Consider the following 17,531-nt stretch of genomic DNA (forward strand, 5'->3'; position numbering starts at 1 on the left):
AGAGGGGATTGTATTTTCCACCAAGCCATGTTCTCAGTTAGATGATGTCCTGGGTTGAGTGAGTGATGGAGTTTTTTTGGTGGCAGGGGAGGGGGCTATTGGGGCAGCCCCCTGTGAGAAGCTTCTCAAAGCTCCCCCAGCTCCACCTCTGCACCAAAACTGAGCCCATCATCCGCACCTCTGCGATAACGTATTTAAGAAGGGACGTGGTGACGGGCAGTCGGACTTGTGAGGAGGAGTTGCTGCAGCTGCGTGAACACCAAGGTCAGTGGAGGAACGAAGGAAGAAAGGAGGGGGGAGGTGTGCCGGAGCAGAGACCCCCCTGTATCCTGTGGGGAGACGGCAGCGCGGCCCCCCCCGCCACCCATGGAGATCTACGGTGGAGCAGACATTGATTTATGGCCTGATCAAGGCTGATCAAGGTTCTGTGCCCGAAGAAGGCCGGGGTCTCATGGGAAAAGGCAGCCCCGCTGCTGTAATTCAGCGCTGGGAGGATTGCAGCATGCGGGGGAGTCCCACGCCGGAGCAGCTCGGGAAGGGCTGCAGCCGTGGGAGGGAATCCAGTCGGAGGAAGTTAGTGACCCATGACGGAGCAGTGTGGGGAACGCTGCGGCCCATGGGAGGAATTCAAGTCAGAGAAAGTTTGTGGAGGACTGTCTCCTGTGAGAGGGGGACCACGATGGAGCAGGGGGTAACAAGTTTCGGACACTCCCCTCACCGAAGTTGAAGGAAGTGGCAGCGCTGACTGCACCCCCCCATTCCCTGCCCCTGCGCCCCTGGGGGAGGAGGTAGAGATATCGGGAGCAGAGCTGAGCCCGGGAAGAAGGGAGGGGTGGGGGGAAGGTGTTCTCAAGATGTGGCAATGCTTCTCACTGTCCTACTCTGTTATGTGTTGTTAGTGTCTGTAATAAATGTATGGGTTTTTTCCTTCCCCTAACGAGTCTGCCTTTTGCTCATGATCATAAAGGGGAATTTTTCCCCATCCCAGTCCTATCTCGAACCCCAAACCTGGCTCTCTGTCCCTTCTCATTGCCGGAAGAGAAGGGAAAGAGAACCACTGCGTTGTGGTTGGCTGCCAACCAGGCCCAAACCACAACAGATGACATGCCAAAAAATAAGACCTTTAAGAGCCAATATAAAGGGTTACATGATTCCTACCCCGTGGGTACCCATTACCAAATTGCGTTCTTCAATACCATATTCCTGAAAGAAGATTTTAACCTCACTGGCCAGTTACCTTTCGAGTTTCACCACATTGATACTCTCACCTAAACATGCTTCTGCTTCCACATTGTCACCAGAATTACTGGTATTATAGTTCCTCACGTACAAACCAATTCTGCATGTACTAACACAGCAATGATTAGCCTGCCATATCCCTATGGAAGGGCAAACTTGAGGATACCGGCATAAGACTCTCCAAGATTCAACTGAAAATAGATGCATAAGCCCTTGTGTTTACCTCCTTAACCACATGATTAGCACAGGTCCTGACAGTGGCAGGAGTACTGTTTAGGCAAAGATTCTCAAACTAACGTAATTCTTCCCCATATAAGAGACTATTCACAACAGGAATCAATATTTCACCTTCAGAGATCATGAATATCATCTGTCTTCTCTTCTGCACAGGTTCAACTTACTAATCAAGAATGATCTGCCCAGAGCACAGCACGGTATTTATCTTGCTAATCTGTTTTACCAATAGACACTGCTCACAAATATTGTCCAGTTAAAAAAAAAAAAATTCAGCATCACCATTCACTTGCCAATCTCCTTATAACATGAATATTATGAATATTGCTAATCACAGTAGAAACAGTCCTGTTCCACCCATAAGGGTGAAGTCTCATCTATATTCACACAAGCAACAAGAATTTATTTCCTTTAAAAAACATTAAGCATGCTTATTAAAAACACTTTGATGAACTGGAATGTTCTTTCTCTCATTAAAGGGCTCCTTCTCTTTCTTTAGTTAACTGTACAGTTCCCAGCACACAAGTAATTTAAATTAATCACCAAAGTCCCTGCAAAAATGAAATGCTCCAATTATTCTGAATAGCCCGAGCATTCAGAAGTTTATTAAAATGTCTCTTTTCCCATTCCCAGAGCCAGGATGCTTTTAGAAGCTTGATAATATTACTTTGGGGTACAGAAGAGCTCATAAACTCAGTTTGTTTGCAACTCTACCACTTACGCTTGAGACCAAATGTTAGGGATGCCTCTGTTAAATCCTTTTCTAGCAAGCATCCATCACCTACATAAAAGAAAACAAGTTAAAAAAAGCCCACCCTATGAAACTGGTATTTTAGCTCCTAGCACCTTAACTTCTGAAAGTTTAAAAATTCCTTAAAGTTGCCATCTCTCTCCAAAACCATACTGTCGAACTTACTTGCCATCATGATCTCCAGGCTGCAAGATACAGGCAGGCACCAGTGCTGCTGAGAGCCACAGTGACAAGATGATGATGAACATAAAAAAAAAAAAAAAATTACAGCCCCATATGTCAGAGCCATTTATAAAAGCTGATATTGGGTCACATTATCTAGCTGCACTATCAAACACAGTAAGTAGTAGCAGCATGTATTTATATTTACCAAGAGCCCAACAAAGAACTTTTAACATGTTAGACGACATTTCAATGGGTTTAGTTCTACTTTTTTTTCCTTGTGTTATTAATCATACACAACTACCATGTTGTTTTGACTGGTACCAAGCAAAGCTGAGTTAATATTGTGCAGAAGTTAATTTGTGCTTACTGTCAATAGCAGAATAGTTTAGGGTTTGGATTTATTTAAAGGTGTTTTTGTTTTGTTGCTGCTGTTTTTTTAAAAAATAAGTTTCCACTTTTTTGTCTGCACAGAAAGACTACCTGAAGCAAAAGCATGAAATTTTGTGTATTATCAGATCCCTCAGCAGAGAGCAAGCACTGTTCATGAGCACTACCCTGGCATTTACTTCTACCAGTTGCTGCTGGGATAACAAGATGCATGAGGCTTACAACTCACCTGAACTCCCAGTAAATGGTATTTCTTAATGTGGATACTGCTTAAAGGAAAAAAAATGAAGTTAAAATCCCGAGAAGCAAAACTCACTTTTTTTTTTTCAGATGGAGTTTATTCATCATTAATGACATTCTATTACATCACATCTTTATTATTCACTGATTTAAGAAAACATTCAGAAAAATCTTCAGACATTACTGAGTCTTAACTATTATCACTACATTTAGAACTGCAGATATTTTCCTTATAAAAGATTTCTAGGAAGCAGCTCAAACTTTTAACATCATTGCAAGACTGCCTTTGCTGCATAAGGAGTAGTGATATCATAGCATGCAAGCAGAGAAGTTCCGCCAGCCAAGTGTTTCATTTTGTTGTTTTCTAACTAGCTAATGACAAAGTATAAGGCTATTAAACTAACTCAAGAGTTGCTTAGACAACACAAGTAACATCATGGACTTAACTCCTTACTGCAAATACTAAAATTCTGCTATTGACAGCTATTTAACCATTTTTTAAAATATTCATTTGAACCACTGCAAAATCACTGCAATATGCAAAATTGAACTGGAGGGACACACCAAAATGAGTACTTAACTTTTTTCTTCAAGTACTTCAGAAGCAGTATTTTTATCGGTACATTAGCATGTTTTTCTCCTAACATACTAACCTTAACGCATACAATTTTCAGCAAAGTTAAATCAGACTAGGTAGGTCAGGCACAGACCAAGAGTTTCAAATTCTTCTCCATCTAGTCCTGTAAGTGATCCAACTGTCAGACTGTACCACTTAAATGAGCAAGGATTATTTCTGTTTTTCCCCCCCAACAGATCAGAATTTGATGGCTCTTTTCCTTTGAAACCAATCGTTTACACTTTGAGTAACTTCTGCCAAGTACTGACAGACTGCAGGGGGGTGGGTGGGAAAGGAGGAGGAAAGAACACCCCCCCCACACACAAAGGAGCTTCACCAGATTCTGATACACAGCGTGGGTTCATTTTAGCTCTACCAGGGGAGGAAGCTGCTACCATTACAGCTATGCCATGAATCAGTACACTCAGCTTCCATGGGATTTCTTACAGAATACCTTTACCTGAACCACTCTAATATTGCTCAGCTGACATTACCAAAGCCTGGCCTGATGAGAAACAACGTATTTTCATTAATCTCCGTAACTGACTAACAACTAAAACTCTATTGCATCTTTTGGCCACAGTATACACAAGATAGCCCTAAGCAGGGTATTAAAAAAAAAAAAAAAAAAAAAAAAAAAAAAAGCCTTGAGAAGTTGAGATTTCACAATCTAAATTTAGTATTTTTCTCACTCTGAAAAAAAAAAAAATCCTATGAACAAATAGCTCTTTCGAACCATTTCAGGAGATAGTGTCTCTTCTCCTTTTGACAAACTTTATCACAAAAAATGTCTTCAGGAGGCTTCTACAGCCCTTTACTATCACAGAAGTCTGACTGTTTTTTAGGTAGATTTTGCAAGTGTGAGGAGGAAAAATGACCTGTCCATAAACTTCCTTTTGTTGGAGAATAAAGAAAGCAAAGGTAAGCACGTAAACCAGGAAGCTTAAAGAATCCACAGACTGAAAACAAGTTAATGTTTACATGATTTTCTTAAACTCAAAGCATCACGTTTCGAAGCCTGCTACAGATTCAGTATCCAAATTTGCTTGCATCTACTTGTATATACAAAAAGACTTTCAATGCAAGTTATGCTGAGGTGGTACTCAGATTTTTACTAAAGCTTTAAAAATCACTTCTTTGGCAGTAAGAATCCTAACAGCATCTGGCAGTGAATTGCTACCTTACCAACACATCTATCCCAAATATATGCAAAACAAGCATTCTGGCAGAATGAGATTCAGTTTCAGATCCTTCAAAATTATTTATTGGTACAGAGCTAAGACACAAGAAGAAAACACTTTAAGTAAATCTGCAACAGAAACTTTAGTCTCACAATAGCTGTATTTTACCAGGAAGATAAGGAATCCACCTAATCTCTTTTACTCATGCCCTCTCCAAATCAGACTCAAAAATAGAGCAGGTCATGAATTTTCTGTAAGGAGAATAGTACAAGCCCATCAAATATTAAAAAGCACTGCAGATGTCTGCAGTCCTTTCTAAAAGCTTTATTCACACAAGCAAAGAAGACACATGAATTAACCGTTTCCAAACATTCCACTTCTACAAACCAGTATCCTTCTTCAGATGTTTTTAACTGAAAATGAGTCTGTTCCTCCAGGGTTTTCAGTCCAGAGCTCCTTTATAGCTATTAACAGATTGTTTGCTTATCCAGCCTTTCAAAAGACTTAACAGAAACCTATTGCTTTCTGCAAAACGTAAGCAACTGTAGTGGTCCCACCAAAGCTTTTCTGAAAGCCTCTAACTCCAAACTGCACATCAGCCACATATTCAGGTTATCATGTCCACAAGCAAAAACTTAAATACAAACACCAAGCTACATGCACTGCATAAAGAGCCTCTTAAAAATTATCAGGAATGCATATGAACCACTTGAACTTACTGAATTACTGTATCTACCCCACAATACACTCAATGGGTTTTCTTCTATTAAATCTCTTTCTGCCAAACAGATCTCCATTTTACAGTGGCACCAGCTGAATATCAACAGAGAGAACTGACATTTATTCAGATACAGCTTCAAGATACTCTGAAAAATTCTGAAAAGATGAACTTACTGTGTTCCAAGCAATCCTTCATTAGCGCATTACTTTAGAAACAGGTATCTTATGACTGATTTTTAATAGGAAACGTGCTCAAAGACATCATTTTCAGAACAGAAACTGTACTGCAAGCTCGTAAATATCATACCTATATTTGACACTTCATCTTCAAGTTCCTTTGCAACGCATAACATCCTTCCCAAGAAAAGCAAGGTGCAGAAATCAGCTTGTGCACTACCTATATGCACATATGCTGGCTCAAACACATCATCAAGACTTTAAATTAACTTGTCAGAGAAGTACAGAGCTCTTCAAGGTCTCGACTTCAGCCACCCCAAGATCTGCAGCTCCTTTTACATTACACCACGCAATAGTTTTTTTTCTCTCGCATAAGCGGAAGAATTCCCTGTTACCGCTGTTTCCCCCCAGCCCTGGCAGTGCCCGCACAGCCTGGAGCTGCCCTGCAGCCTCGCCGCGGGCCCGCCGGGCTGACCGAGGGGGCTAGCAGATCAATGCTTTCAGGTCACGGCTCCTCAGCCACTTCTGAAAACACAACACCGGCTGCTACTGGAATCCATGCGCTCAATATCCAGTGCCGCTGATCAAGTCCCACGGGTAACATCTCCTATTTACCTAATGCGACAGCCAGACAGATTTATACTGCGCTTGATATCCGCAGGTTAAAAGGCTGCCTGATACCCATTTAGTTCCTAGCCTGATAACCAAGGTAAAAAAAAAAAAAAAAAAAAAAAAAAGAATACACAACCCTTTTTTTAGCATAACACTGCATGTCAGTTGTCACTACTTCAGACTAAGGAGGCTGATTCAGGCTTCAAGAAGCAGCCAAGCATGTTAAAAAAAGGGCAGACCCCATTCAAATTTCACCAGCACTACTGCAAAAGACCATTACGAATGCACCGACCTCACACTGACTTTACACATAATTCTCATTGAAAATTAGCATTGATGCTTTTGCATCTAACAACACAAAGTTGTTATGAATTGAACTGGTTTTCAATTAATCAGATTATCACTACAACTGCGAATATATAATCTCTGGAACCTTACTCTTGGACTGTGACCTACTGTTATCTTGCACTATCGTAGAAATTTAATCTGTCAAACAATCCAGTACAAAGTCCGTGTAATTATATCTGCTTAAGTACAAATCCACTCTTGGCAGTAAGCCCTCAACAGGTACTTTTTGTTCATATATCGGTCAAGTTTCATGCAAGTAATTACAGATTCTTTCTCACTAGAACAGCTACTGATATTTTCAAAGCCTCAAATTTCTGAAGCCCTAACAGGGTGGTACTTCCAATTTTATGAACAGCAAATTCAGGTAGGTACATAAAGTCAGCATCACTGAGGCTTGCTATGGAATAGCCAGACTACAGTAACTGTAATAAGGATGTTTCATTAACATTCATCACTAATTGGTTCAGGTACAAGACACAGATTAAGCTAATTTATTTTATGATTTGCAAGTTCTTCCACTTCTACCACCTGTACTGCCCTTCCTAGATGGAGAGAACTTCATCACTACTTCCATCTTTCTACTTTTAGTCCTGACTCGTACATGCCTCAGATGATTTAAAGTGGAACAGAGAACATCAGAAACAGAGAACTAACTGAAAAGTGTTTGAGACACACAATATAAACTCTAGCACAAGCCATATTATTTCTTACAAAATTCTCTTATCTAGGTTCCTTCTTCTATTTCTGTCTCCCTCTAATTCTTAGCATGATTCTCATGAAAATTTCAGCTCATTTTAAAAAGCATATGCCTCGTACTTTTAGAATTAGTTCCGTGGTACACTGCAAGACGGTAAAATTTGACCTTGGTTATAGTCTACATGCTATTGCAAATGAGTAGTCATCTACCTGTTTAAGTCAGAAAATGAATACAGAGATCCCACAGAATTTAGCCTTCTGTTTATTCACTCCTCAGATTACAAACACCCCACAGATTCTCAGTATACTCAATAGTATACTACATCTGACTTGCAATCTCCATTTACAATAACCTATACTAACTAAGAAATATACTCATCATTTTCCACCAATTTCTGAAGCTTGAAGTATAAAACACCTGTAATAGTTTTACATTTGTTAGGTAAATTACATTAAACTGAACAAGCCAACTTATTTAAGAAAATAAACTCAACACAGTTCTTCAGTCTTCTCATTTAGTTTCTACTTAACCAGGTGTTAATGATACAAGTTTGGCTTTTCGGTTTCTGTAGTGTAAGAGTCATGTCAGGAGGTTTATTCACTCAGAGCTCTATTTATTCTCAGCTGAAAGGGTGTTCAAAATGCCATGTTTTCACCCATTTTAGGATTTCCAATTTACTCCTAAATTACAACCACCTTTAGTGAGTATTACATAATGAGTGTAGCGCTTAATATATCTGAAGTAGTCATGACCAACCACCTAAGATTTTATTCAGTTTTATGATTACCTGAAATCTAGGTCTACCTAGGTTTAAACATTCTATACTTTATTTTCAGTTATGCATGTTGCGTAAGTAAACCACTTGTGACTTTCCAAGTATGGGATAGTGACTTCTCTTAGCATTACTTATCAGTTAAGGAAGTTAATTCTTACTTGCTGGAATCATTTTATAGCCGATTGTTGGAACATTACATTATTAGCCAACACAATGGAATTAAGTCCTCATCATTGCTTAAAAGGCTTTTCTATTCTTATAATCTGTTCAATTCAACTATTCTCAGCATTGTATACAATCTGATTTGGTTATTTGCTTGTTTTTGATTATGTAGCAGGGAGTTTAAGCTACAGAAAAAAAACCTGCAGGGCTAACCTTTTAGTAGCTTCAGTAGTTCTACACATCCTCCATCCTTACAGCAAAGTTTTCTTTTTGGTTTTTCATAGACAAGAGATGACAATCAAATCTGGACCAACTATTTCAAGTTTTAAATTATCTTACTTCTACACAGCAACTTTGTTCCTGCTACTCAAATGGCACAGAGCTCGTAGTTCAAGCAAACCAGCAGCTGCACTTCAGATTTACCTTTTGGCCTACACCACTGAATTAACCCATGGGCTTGTTTGGAGATCTACTTCACAAGTGAATTTGCCATCTCCAATCCTCAATTCCCACAGATGCCCTGAATGCAAGGTACACCACAAAATGCACAGTCACAAACCAAGCAGCTTGTCTTCAAAATACTTCAGCTTTTAAGCGATCTAAATCAACCATACTGGCAAAACTGAGCAAACTTCAGAACCACCACCCCCATCAGTATTGAGCCTTAGCCAAATGGTTAGTACAACGCTTTATCTTTTTACTACTAACGCTGCAGTCTGACGTTTTAAATGATTCAGGTATTTAACAAGAAGAGTAGGTAGACAGATATCTCCTTGTCTTTTATTCCAAAATTTTATGATTTTGCTTTAAATTTTTCCCAAAATAAGCATTCTTATGGATGTAGGGTCACTTCCCAATGTTAGTAATCATGACAAGGATTGCAAGCAAGCTTTTACAAGCACACTCAGTACACAACTTACTAGAGAAAGTCTATGGCAGCTACAAATCAGCTTTCTCTAGAGACCCTTTCCTCACCATTTTGGCTTATGTTTCAAGTCAGTATTTCAACACAGTTTTCATCTATCAGCAATTGTTATGCTAAAACCTAGGTGCTAACATAGCTCTATTTTTAAAGTTACCTGCCAGAGCATGCCTCATTCAAAGCAGCCTGTCAAAGAAGTTCACCCCCAACACAAACAGATATTGAAGAAGGAGCTGATGTCATTTTGTTTTGTTTTGTTTTTTGTTTGTTTGTTTGTTTCGGGTTTTTGTTTTGGTTTGGTTTTTTGTTTGTTTTTTTTTTTTAATAGGAGAACAAGCCCAATGAGACAGATCCAGATTGCTAAAAACTATAATATATACTGCTATTTCCAAAGCCCACTGAAATTCAAAATTCAGGAATTTGCCAGAGAAAAGGTTTTGAAATTAATGAAATTATTGTATTTGATTAATTGGTCCTTATTACATTTGGCACAGCCATCTGCAGCTACCACAGCCCACACCTCAAAATGCTTACCCCATTCTAACATGGAGAATTCCCCTGTAACAAAATTCATTTATGGAGAAGACACTGCACTCATTTCCCAGTGCCTTTAGTTTGGAATGAAAAGTTCACGAATAAAAGCAAAAGAAAGCAAAGACACAGGAAGACAAGCAAAGCCTGAATTCATCTGGGTTGTTCAGTTTAAGGTAAGTTGAGCTGTTGAACTGAATCCTCCCCTCACTGGAACCTGCTCTTAACAACAATTCCCAGTAAAGAGGTTTTCTGCATTTCCTCCCTACCCATCAACCAACTCATGCTAATCGTCACCTCTTCCACTAGCTAGAGAACGCACTAAGAAAATCTGCCTTCAATAATTAATCTCTCACACTGAACTTGAGCTGAGAAGTTTGGCTGCAGATGCACCTCACTCTTCTCCTTCCATACAAAACCAAACTACTTCTCCGAATATGTGTATTAGCTTTGACATCCACCCATCTCCCGTTTCAATCGTCTGCTCTTCCATGCAAGTATAAGCACTAATAAAAGCCTGAACCATCCTGAAGATCTTTCTGTAGAACCTCTTTCCATCTCCATCATTAGCTATTAGTGTAAAGAGGCATGTTACAAGGAAACTCATTAGAAGATTCTTCTAAGAAGGAGAGAGTAATCAATAATGTAGTGGCAATCAGTTATTCACTGCTTTCAACAGGGACAATCACAAGCAGGAAAGGAAAAGAGTGTATCATACGGACAGTAAGCCAGAGTCCTTTCACGTATTTTAGCTTAGTCCACTGCCTGAGTTTCAAATCAAAAAATTAGACCCAGCTGATCTGTAAACAAATAAGCAAACTCGTTTTCAAACAACCGCATTCAATATCACCAACTTAGTATTTGTAACAGAGCAAAAAGTAACAAGCTCTTACAGCTAAGATTTAAACTAATCAAAGACATCATATTCTTATTGACACCTTTTTCATCTACTTGTGTACTCCTCTTAAGACTAAGCATAAATTGAAAGTATTAAGTCAGACTTGACTATCACCCCACTGGCTTTTTTCTTAAATTCTATGTATCAGTGTTGAAAAACAAGCATCTGACATTCTCCCACAGTAATTCTTATTATTCATAGGCAAAGGTTTAATAATTATTATCCTGATCCTGTCATTCCTGAAAAACAAGCAAAAAATCCCAATCAAGTCCCAAAATATTATAGTTGCACAGGACCCTCCTTGTATCTTGACTTTTTACATTTCACTTAGGTTGCTCAAAGTCAATATAAATTCTTTCCACAGCACAGTTACCCGGCCAAAGCCAAAATGCTTTTCTTCCTGCTCAGCCACAATAGCTTGCTCTTCATCCCTTTCCCAGAAATCTTATTAAATAATTCCCATAACAAGTGCTCAGAGAATGCAAGAAGATCCAGTTTCTTTGCAGTATTATTGCAGTTATTACCTTGCAACAGTTACAGCCAAGTAAGCATCTGACAAAGCCCTAAAAAGCATGATTGCTTTGCTTAAAATCTTCTCCAAGCTACTCAGTCACAACTGATTTCAGACATGACTCAACAGTGAAGGAATTCTGCAGATCCACAAAACCTGATGAAATAAAAATTAGCTCCAAGTAGCAGCCAGCAGTAAAGTAAGATTGATCGCTGCCTCTGATCTGCCTACAGATCACAGTTCACAGGCACCTCTGTTTTCTAAACAAGGTTCTGAAAGTGCCCAACTTCCTTAGGGCTTTAAATGACAAAGCCTAGTGGGCTGCTGTAGTGTGATAGTTCAGCCAATAAATAAACGATTCTTACTGTTCAATACTATGTCCTCACCATCCTGCTAAGCCTGCAAACCAAATGGAGTCAGAGTTCCAGTTCTGAATTAAATACTTCCACCAGAAAACACTTCCTTTTCTGTTGACAAACAAGCATCAGACCTACTAGCTTGATAAATATTACCAGGAAATAATGTAGTATTTTGCAGATTTGTTTGTGAATATAATCACAGCAAGTGATTACATGATCAAACATATGATCAGACTTAAGCATTAAATACACACTGTGAGTTTACAAACACACCTGGTAACAACTGCCTGTTCTAGACAGTGTGGAATAAAAAAAAGATTCTTTACAGCTAGTATTTGTTTCTAGGTAACGTGAGAAAAAAAGTGACCTTACATTTTTTTGACAAATAATGAATATTATCAGTCACCCCCAGCTGCATACCTGGCTCGGAGGAGCAGCACCCTGCCATACCTACCCTCTCCTCACACAGGGCTGCCACTCAGATCACATTTAAATTGGGAGAAGCATTTATGCTTCAGGTGATGGCATTAAGAAAAGTGATCTGATCTCCCAGGCTTCCTGAAAGTAGCCCGACCACCCTGTTTCTAGTCCCCACACAAGCAGCAAGTTCCTCTTTCAAGCAAGCACTTCTTTGTCACATCAGATAAAAACTATGAGCATTTTCCCCACTTCAAGGAAAGCCTTTGAAAACCAGCTGAAAGTTTGTGGTTTGGTTTTGTTTTTTAATAAAGGCTTTAATGCTCAGTCTACAGACAGAAGTGAGGACTTTGGTCATGACCCCCCACAACAAACAGCGCAGGTGTAAGCGAAGCTCAGCACAGAGGTTCAGGTTGTTGCAAACGGAAGGCAGCACAATTACCAGGATAATCAAAACTTAAAAGCCATTCACCGAGGAGCAGTGGAGACAAGCTCTTGACTGCTTTAAATATCAAAATCAATCAGCTAATATAAGAAATTAACTGCGGTATCTGTGGTGACTGGAGACCTGAATCACCAGACCACTTCCAGCGAAGGCTTTAGCCGAGCTGAGTGCACCGGGGGGGAGCACTTCAGGTGTGAGACCCCCACCCCACACAAGTCCACACGCGTGAGCAGAGGCTGCCACCTTTATATCTCCAAGCTGTTCCCAGCTTTGATGGCGAGATCAAGCCCTGAACGGACAGCTGTTTATCCACTGCAGGACAGCAGCAGGCAGGTTTAGTCTGGTGACATCTCCTGCTAGTGGATTTAATGGAACAAAAATAAACCCAAACACACTCCAACACCTACTGTGTTAATCTTTCACCTAACACCCCATCTTGTTCCCAGCCTTTCAAATTACCCAGTTGTGAATCTGTGGCTCCATTCTTTACACCAATCCCTTCCCATTCACTGTCAGTCTGAAATAAACCTCCATTGGAAAAAAAAAAGAGAGAAGGAAAACAAGGAAAACGGAAAACAAGGAAAACGGAAAACAAGGAAAACGGAAAACAAGGAAAACGGAAAACAAGGAAAACGGAAAACAAGGAAAACGGAAAACAAGGAAAACGGAAAACAAGGAAAACGGAAAACAAGGAAAACGGAAAACAAGGAAAACGGAAAACAAGGAAAACGGAAAACAAGGAAAACGGAAAACAAGGAAAACGGAAAACAAGGAAAACGGAAAACGGAAAACAAGGAAAACGGAAAACGGAAAACAAGGAAAACGGAAAACAAGGAAAACGGAAAATAAAAGGAAAAAAATTTACATAAAAAGCTAGCAGTGCCATAACCCAAGCAAGAATTGCTCAAAATTATTTTCAAGCATAAACCACTAGCAACCTACCATCATAATTCTTCATTGTTGTTTATGACAAATTAATGTCCAAATTTGAGGGGCAAGCAGCAAGTTACTGTGACCTCAAATAAGTTTTCAGAAAGGTGGTTCAACTTCCAGGACATAGGCACTGGTACTAATTCCCACTACATTTCCATGTGGATGCCAGCACAGGAGTTCCCTTTCAACAGGCCAAACCCTTGTCCCCCAGGGTTCGTACCTGTGTGTGACACATTCAGGCATAGCCATACTGCTTGGAGTTTGCACTTTAATTTAATAGATGCCTTCATTTAATAGATGCCTTCATTTAATAGAGAAGAGCATTCTTTACTGAATTAGTTGGGAGTGATACTAGTCTCTAACAATTTTCATCGGTAAAGATACACACAAACCAACAAAGTTACTTCTGCAGCGAGACTTTTGTAGTACTGTTTGTCAAAGCAGCAGACATAGTGTTCTATTCACACCTCCAAGCCTTTTTTCCATTCCCAAAAAGTACTTGGCAAAAAGTGCCAACAAGAGCTAGAAAATCTAAATTAACAATTTCTGCAAATCTTGAGCCCATCTTCAAATCTGTTTTTCAAGACAGTACAGCTACACCGGCTATCAAAAAAAAAAAAAAAAAAAACAACCAAAAAACAACAACAACAAAAAAGTTACAAAACTTAACTAAACAAGCTGGAAAAAAGTCAGTAACATCATATAAACAGATTTGTCTCAGGTATCCGTGGCATTCTAAATGCCAAACTTCCTCCCACTTGCATACTCTGAATACCCAGCAGTAACACATCAGAAATCAGATTATCTTGCATTTGGCAATACATAGAACTTTGATCAAAATTTATAACTCTTCCACCATCATAACATTTCTGTGCTATGATGCTTTTAGAGTTTACTTCGGTTTAGAATATCAACATGATAACCACAAGTTTTAGGAAGGCCACAGCCAGAACAACTAGATGGAAGAAGACTTCGCAGAAATGCAGCACGAGAATACAGTACTTGTAGCAGACATACCACAGTTAGCTCTGTCATTAATCTCCACTAAGCACTTTTACAATAAACAAACAAACAAAAAAATAATCTCAATATATGCTCCAAACCCAGAATATCTGGAAATAAGCTAAATCAAACTTCCAAATGTACCCAGCTTTATTGCAAGTAGAACAGTGAGGAAAACTCACTGACCCACCCTACCATCCCATGGGCAGAGCGCTCCCCTCACAAGCACTTGAAGTTGCTAAACCCCATATGTTTCACTGGAAGTCAGCACAAACCCAGCCAATTCCACGTTCTAGCTGATGATTATCTTTTACTTACTGCCTGCAGCTATAGTTACCTTTAAGCAACATCCATGTTTACTGGAACAGCCACTTCAGGCAATTCACACCAGCTGGAATTGTTTCCCTCCAACAATCCCACAGAATGATACTGTCTTCTGCGGTGCCATTGCTTTGATAACTGGGTATGTATTTCCCAGGCAGTACCATGCCATGTATTTTCCTTCCTTTCAGATGTTTATATTTGCAACAAATTCAAGATACACAGACAGCTTGCTTACTAATAAAAGAAAGGTTCCCATTACCTTAAAAATAAAGGTAAAATAAAAGGTGATTATCAGCAGTTTGAGAATCTTCCACTAAAGCTTAGTAACTCGTGATAGAAGATTAACTTTTATTGAAAACCTGAAAACATAATACCCATATTATTCATTGAAATACAAGATCACATTTATTGAAAGCTTAAGATCTATGTTTTGAAGAGGTTTACTGCTCTAACTAGAATATATCTATAGTCAGGCTACCAAAACACTTCGATATCAGGTTAGCTAGGAAAAAGGAAGTTTTATGACAGCCTGAGAACGCTGATCTATGCTGGCCCCTTTAGCTTATTTCTTCATTCAATTAAGTGTCCTGACAAATATTTCCATGGAAAGTGTATGTTGGCAGAATTCTCATCGACACAGCACCGCATGGTCCCCACACTCACTGACAGAAGGCAGCAGTTACTGAGCTGTCCCATTTTGTAGCAGGAACAGACAAAGGGAAGAGGGACTGAGTGCAAGGAGACCCAGTCAAATGTACTTGGTGCTCAAGCACTCACACACTTTGGGATAAATAAGCATTTTGTAGAACATGCCAGTTGTCCAATGCAGAACTTAAATGAATTGATTGTTTTGGCCAACAGTTGTTCCTGTAAGTGCTGAAATTATCTCAACATTAACAAATTAGCACAGTCACCCATTAATTAAAAGATTACATACATTATACCATACAAAGTAGTCAACACCAAGCAGCATTAGCATATGACAACAACTTGACTTCATTTCATTCAAGCCTAAAACACAGTACATATGTTTACCAAGTTTTAGAAATCCTTCATTCTTCACTATAGTGAGTGTCCAGTTTGCAACAACTGCCCCTTTCTCCTAAAGGTGCCTGTTCCCAACTCACAAGTCCCTAAAAACAAGTTGATCATCCTCCAAAAAAATAAACAGCTGTGGATAGTCAACGTCCCTCAAAAGATTATAAAGAATATGGCTTAGAAGTACCGAAGACAAGATTTCCTTTCCTTAGTATCTGCAGACATCGACAGATACTTATGGAAGCCAGACACACGTTAGCAGTAACTGCAGCTGTGCCTCACTGTGTTCAGCTCAAAATACTAAACATCTAACCAGCACAAACAGACTGTGCCGTATCATCTTTCAACACTTTTTTGTACGATATATTTATTGTTGCTGAAACAAATATAGTGTTTAGCTGCATGACGTCCATGCAAAACAACTCTAAGGGTATTTTAATTTGCACATAGCAAATGAAAAGCAATCATACGGGCGATGCAAAATAGCTTTTTGGCAAGATTAATTAAAACCTTAGACTGTTGATTATACAAGCAACTCAGGTTCAATGTATTTAGGATCACTTGCAGATAAAGGCAACGTACATACAGCTCGCAGGGAAACAGGTTCAAGTGTGTTATTTTACAGCCTACTGATCAGCTCAGTCACAATAACTTCTGCACAGCACTCTGCTACCTTGCCCCTGCTGCTTAAGGAAAACAAGGTTTAGGTGCAGGCCAGCAATCCACTGACCAGGGCCGACAGCCCTCGGGCAGCCCAACAAGCCAGCCCAGACCTTGCAGCACAATCCCACATCACTTAAAACTCATCGGAGTCTCAAATCAGCTTATTCAGCTTGCTGTCCTAGTAGAATAATTATTTATTTTTCCACTGAGCTAATTTCTGAAGGGTTAAAAGCTGTGAAAGGGAGCTGGTAGGGTGAAAGGATCCTCCTCATTTAGCAGCAGCCAATTAATCTTTACAGACTCCCTCACTCTTACACTATACAATCTCAGCAGACAGTGAAGATCTACATCTGGTTTTAGCAAGTTTATACTTTGTTGCTCTGCTTTACCAAAAAGCCTTTCACATTCCTAGTATTATTTTTCAGCTAAATCTGAACCGGGAATTATGCAGCGTATCCCCTCATTTTGAATTCAAGTTGAATGTAAGTCGTAATAAATCTAAGGCACAAATGAGCACAGAAATATAACTCCTGGATTACAAACTTAGCTTGCCTGACCAACCTCTCTAACCCCAGTGGGGTTTTCTTTTTTTACAAGAATTTTTAAAAAGCTTAGTTTCTTTGTTGGTTTGTGGTTTTGTTTTTGTTTTTTTCTTCAAAAGACTCTCATAGTATTGCAGCAATTTTATTTATTATTAACCAGGCCTCATCTGCTCAATATATCATTTCCATAAGATTAGCCATTGGCCACATGTTCCAACATGGCAGCAAACACCATACCCTTTCCTCAACATAAAGCTTTCACCTCCCAGACAGTAAACACAGAGCATAAGTTAGAATGATTCGTTTCTTTTTATGCAAGTCAGTTGAGCCACTGGATGAAAAACACCATGTCACAGTAAACCTCATGTGTAAATGTGAAAAATCCTCTCTCCCGCTTCGAAATTTTGAGTTCTCTACTCAGTTTCAGCGTGATTTGACAGCGGTAGAAGTCTGGAGAACAAAGTGCTGAGGAGAAGGGTATAGAGGAGAACGCTTTAACTAGTCTCCCAGCTGGAAGAGCAGATTCCCGCTCTGCAGCGCTCCCCTTGGCCCGCTGCTTGCCACTCTGCACGGAAGCCTTCACTGACACACAGGTAGCTTACAGAAGGCAGCACACGAGCAAGTGCATGAGAAGCACAGGAT

The 17,531-nt window shown here is 39.6% G+C and overlaps 1 protein-coding gene across 5 annotated transcripts in view; it reads right to left on the minus strand.

Moving 5' to 3' along the window:
• AGAP1 (ArfGAP with GTPase domain, ankyrin repeat and PH domain 1) overlaps positions 1-17,531 on the minus strand; it is a 390,393-nt gene that overhangs the window by 355,628 nt on the left and 17,234 nt on the right. Inside the window, exon 1 of one of the 5 annotated variants that reach the window (XM_042784243.1) lies at positions 5,841-5,937. The exons of the other annotated variants lie outside the window; for them this stretch is intronic. Coding sequence (XP_042640177.1) covers positions 5,841-5,886 — 46 coding nt within the window. The 5' untranslated portion in view covers positions 5,887-5,937. Of the gene's footprint in view, positions 1-5,840; positions 5,938-17,531 lie in introns of those variants that run through there. 5 annotated transcript variants of the gene reach the window in all.

This window comes from Tyto alba, unplaced genomic scaffold, assembly GCF_018691265.1.
Source record: "Tyto alba isolate M040663 unplaced genomic scaffold, T.alba_DEE_v4.0 Super-Scaffold_7, whole genome shotgun sequence".
In the NCBI taxonomy this organism is placed as follows: domain Eukaryota; kingdom Metazoa; phylum Chordata; class Aves; order Strigiformes; family Tytonidae; genus Tyto; species Tyto alba.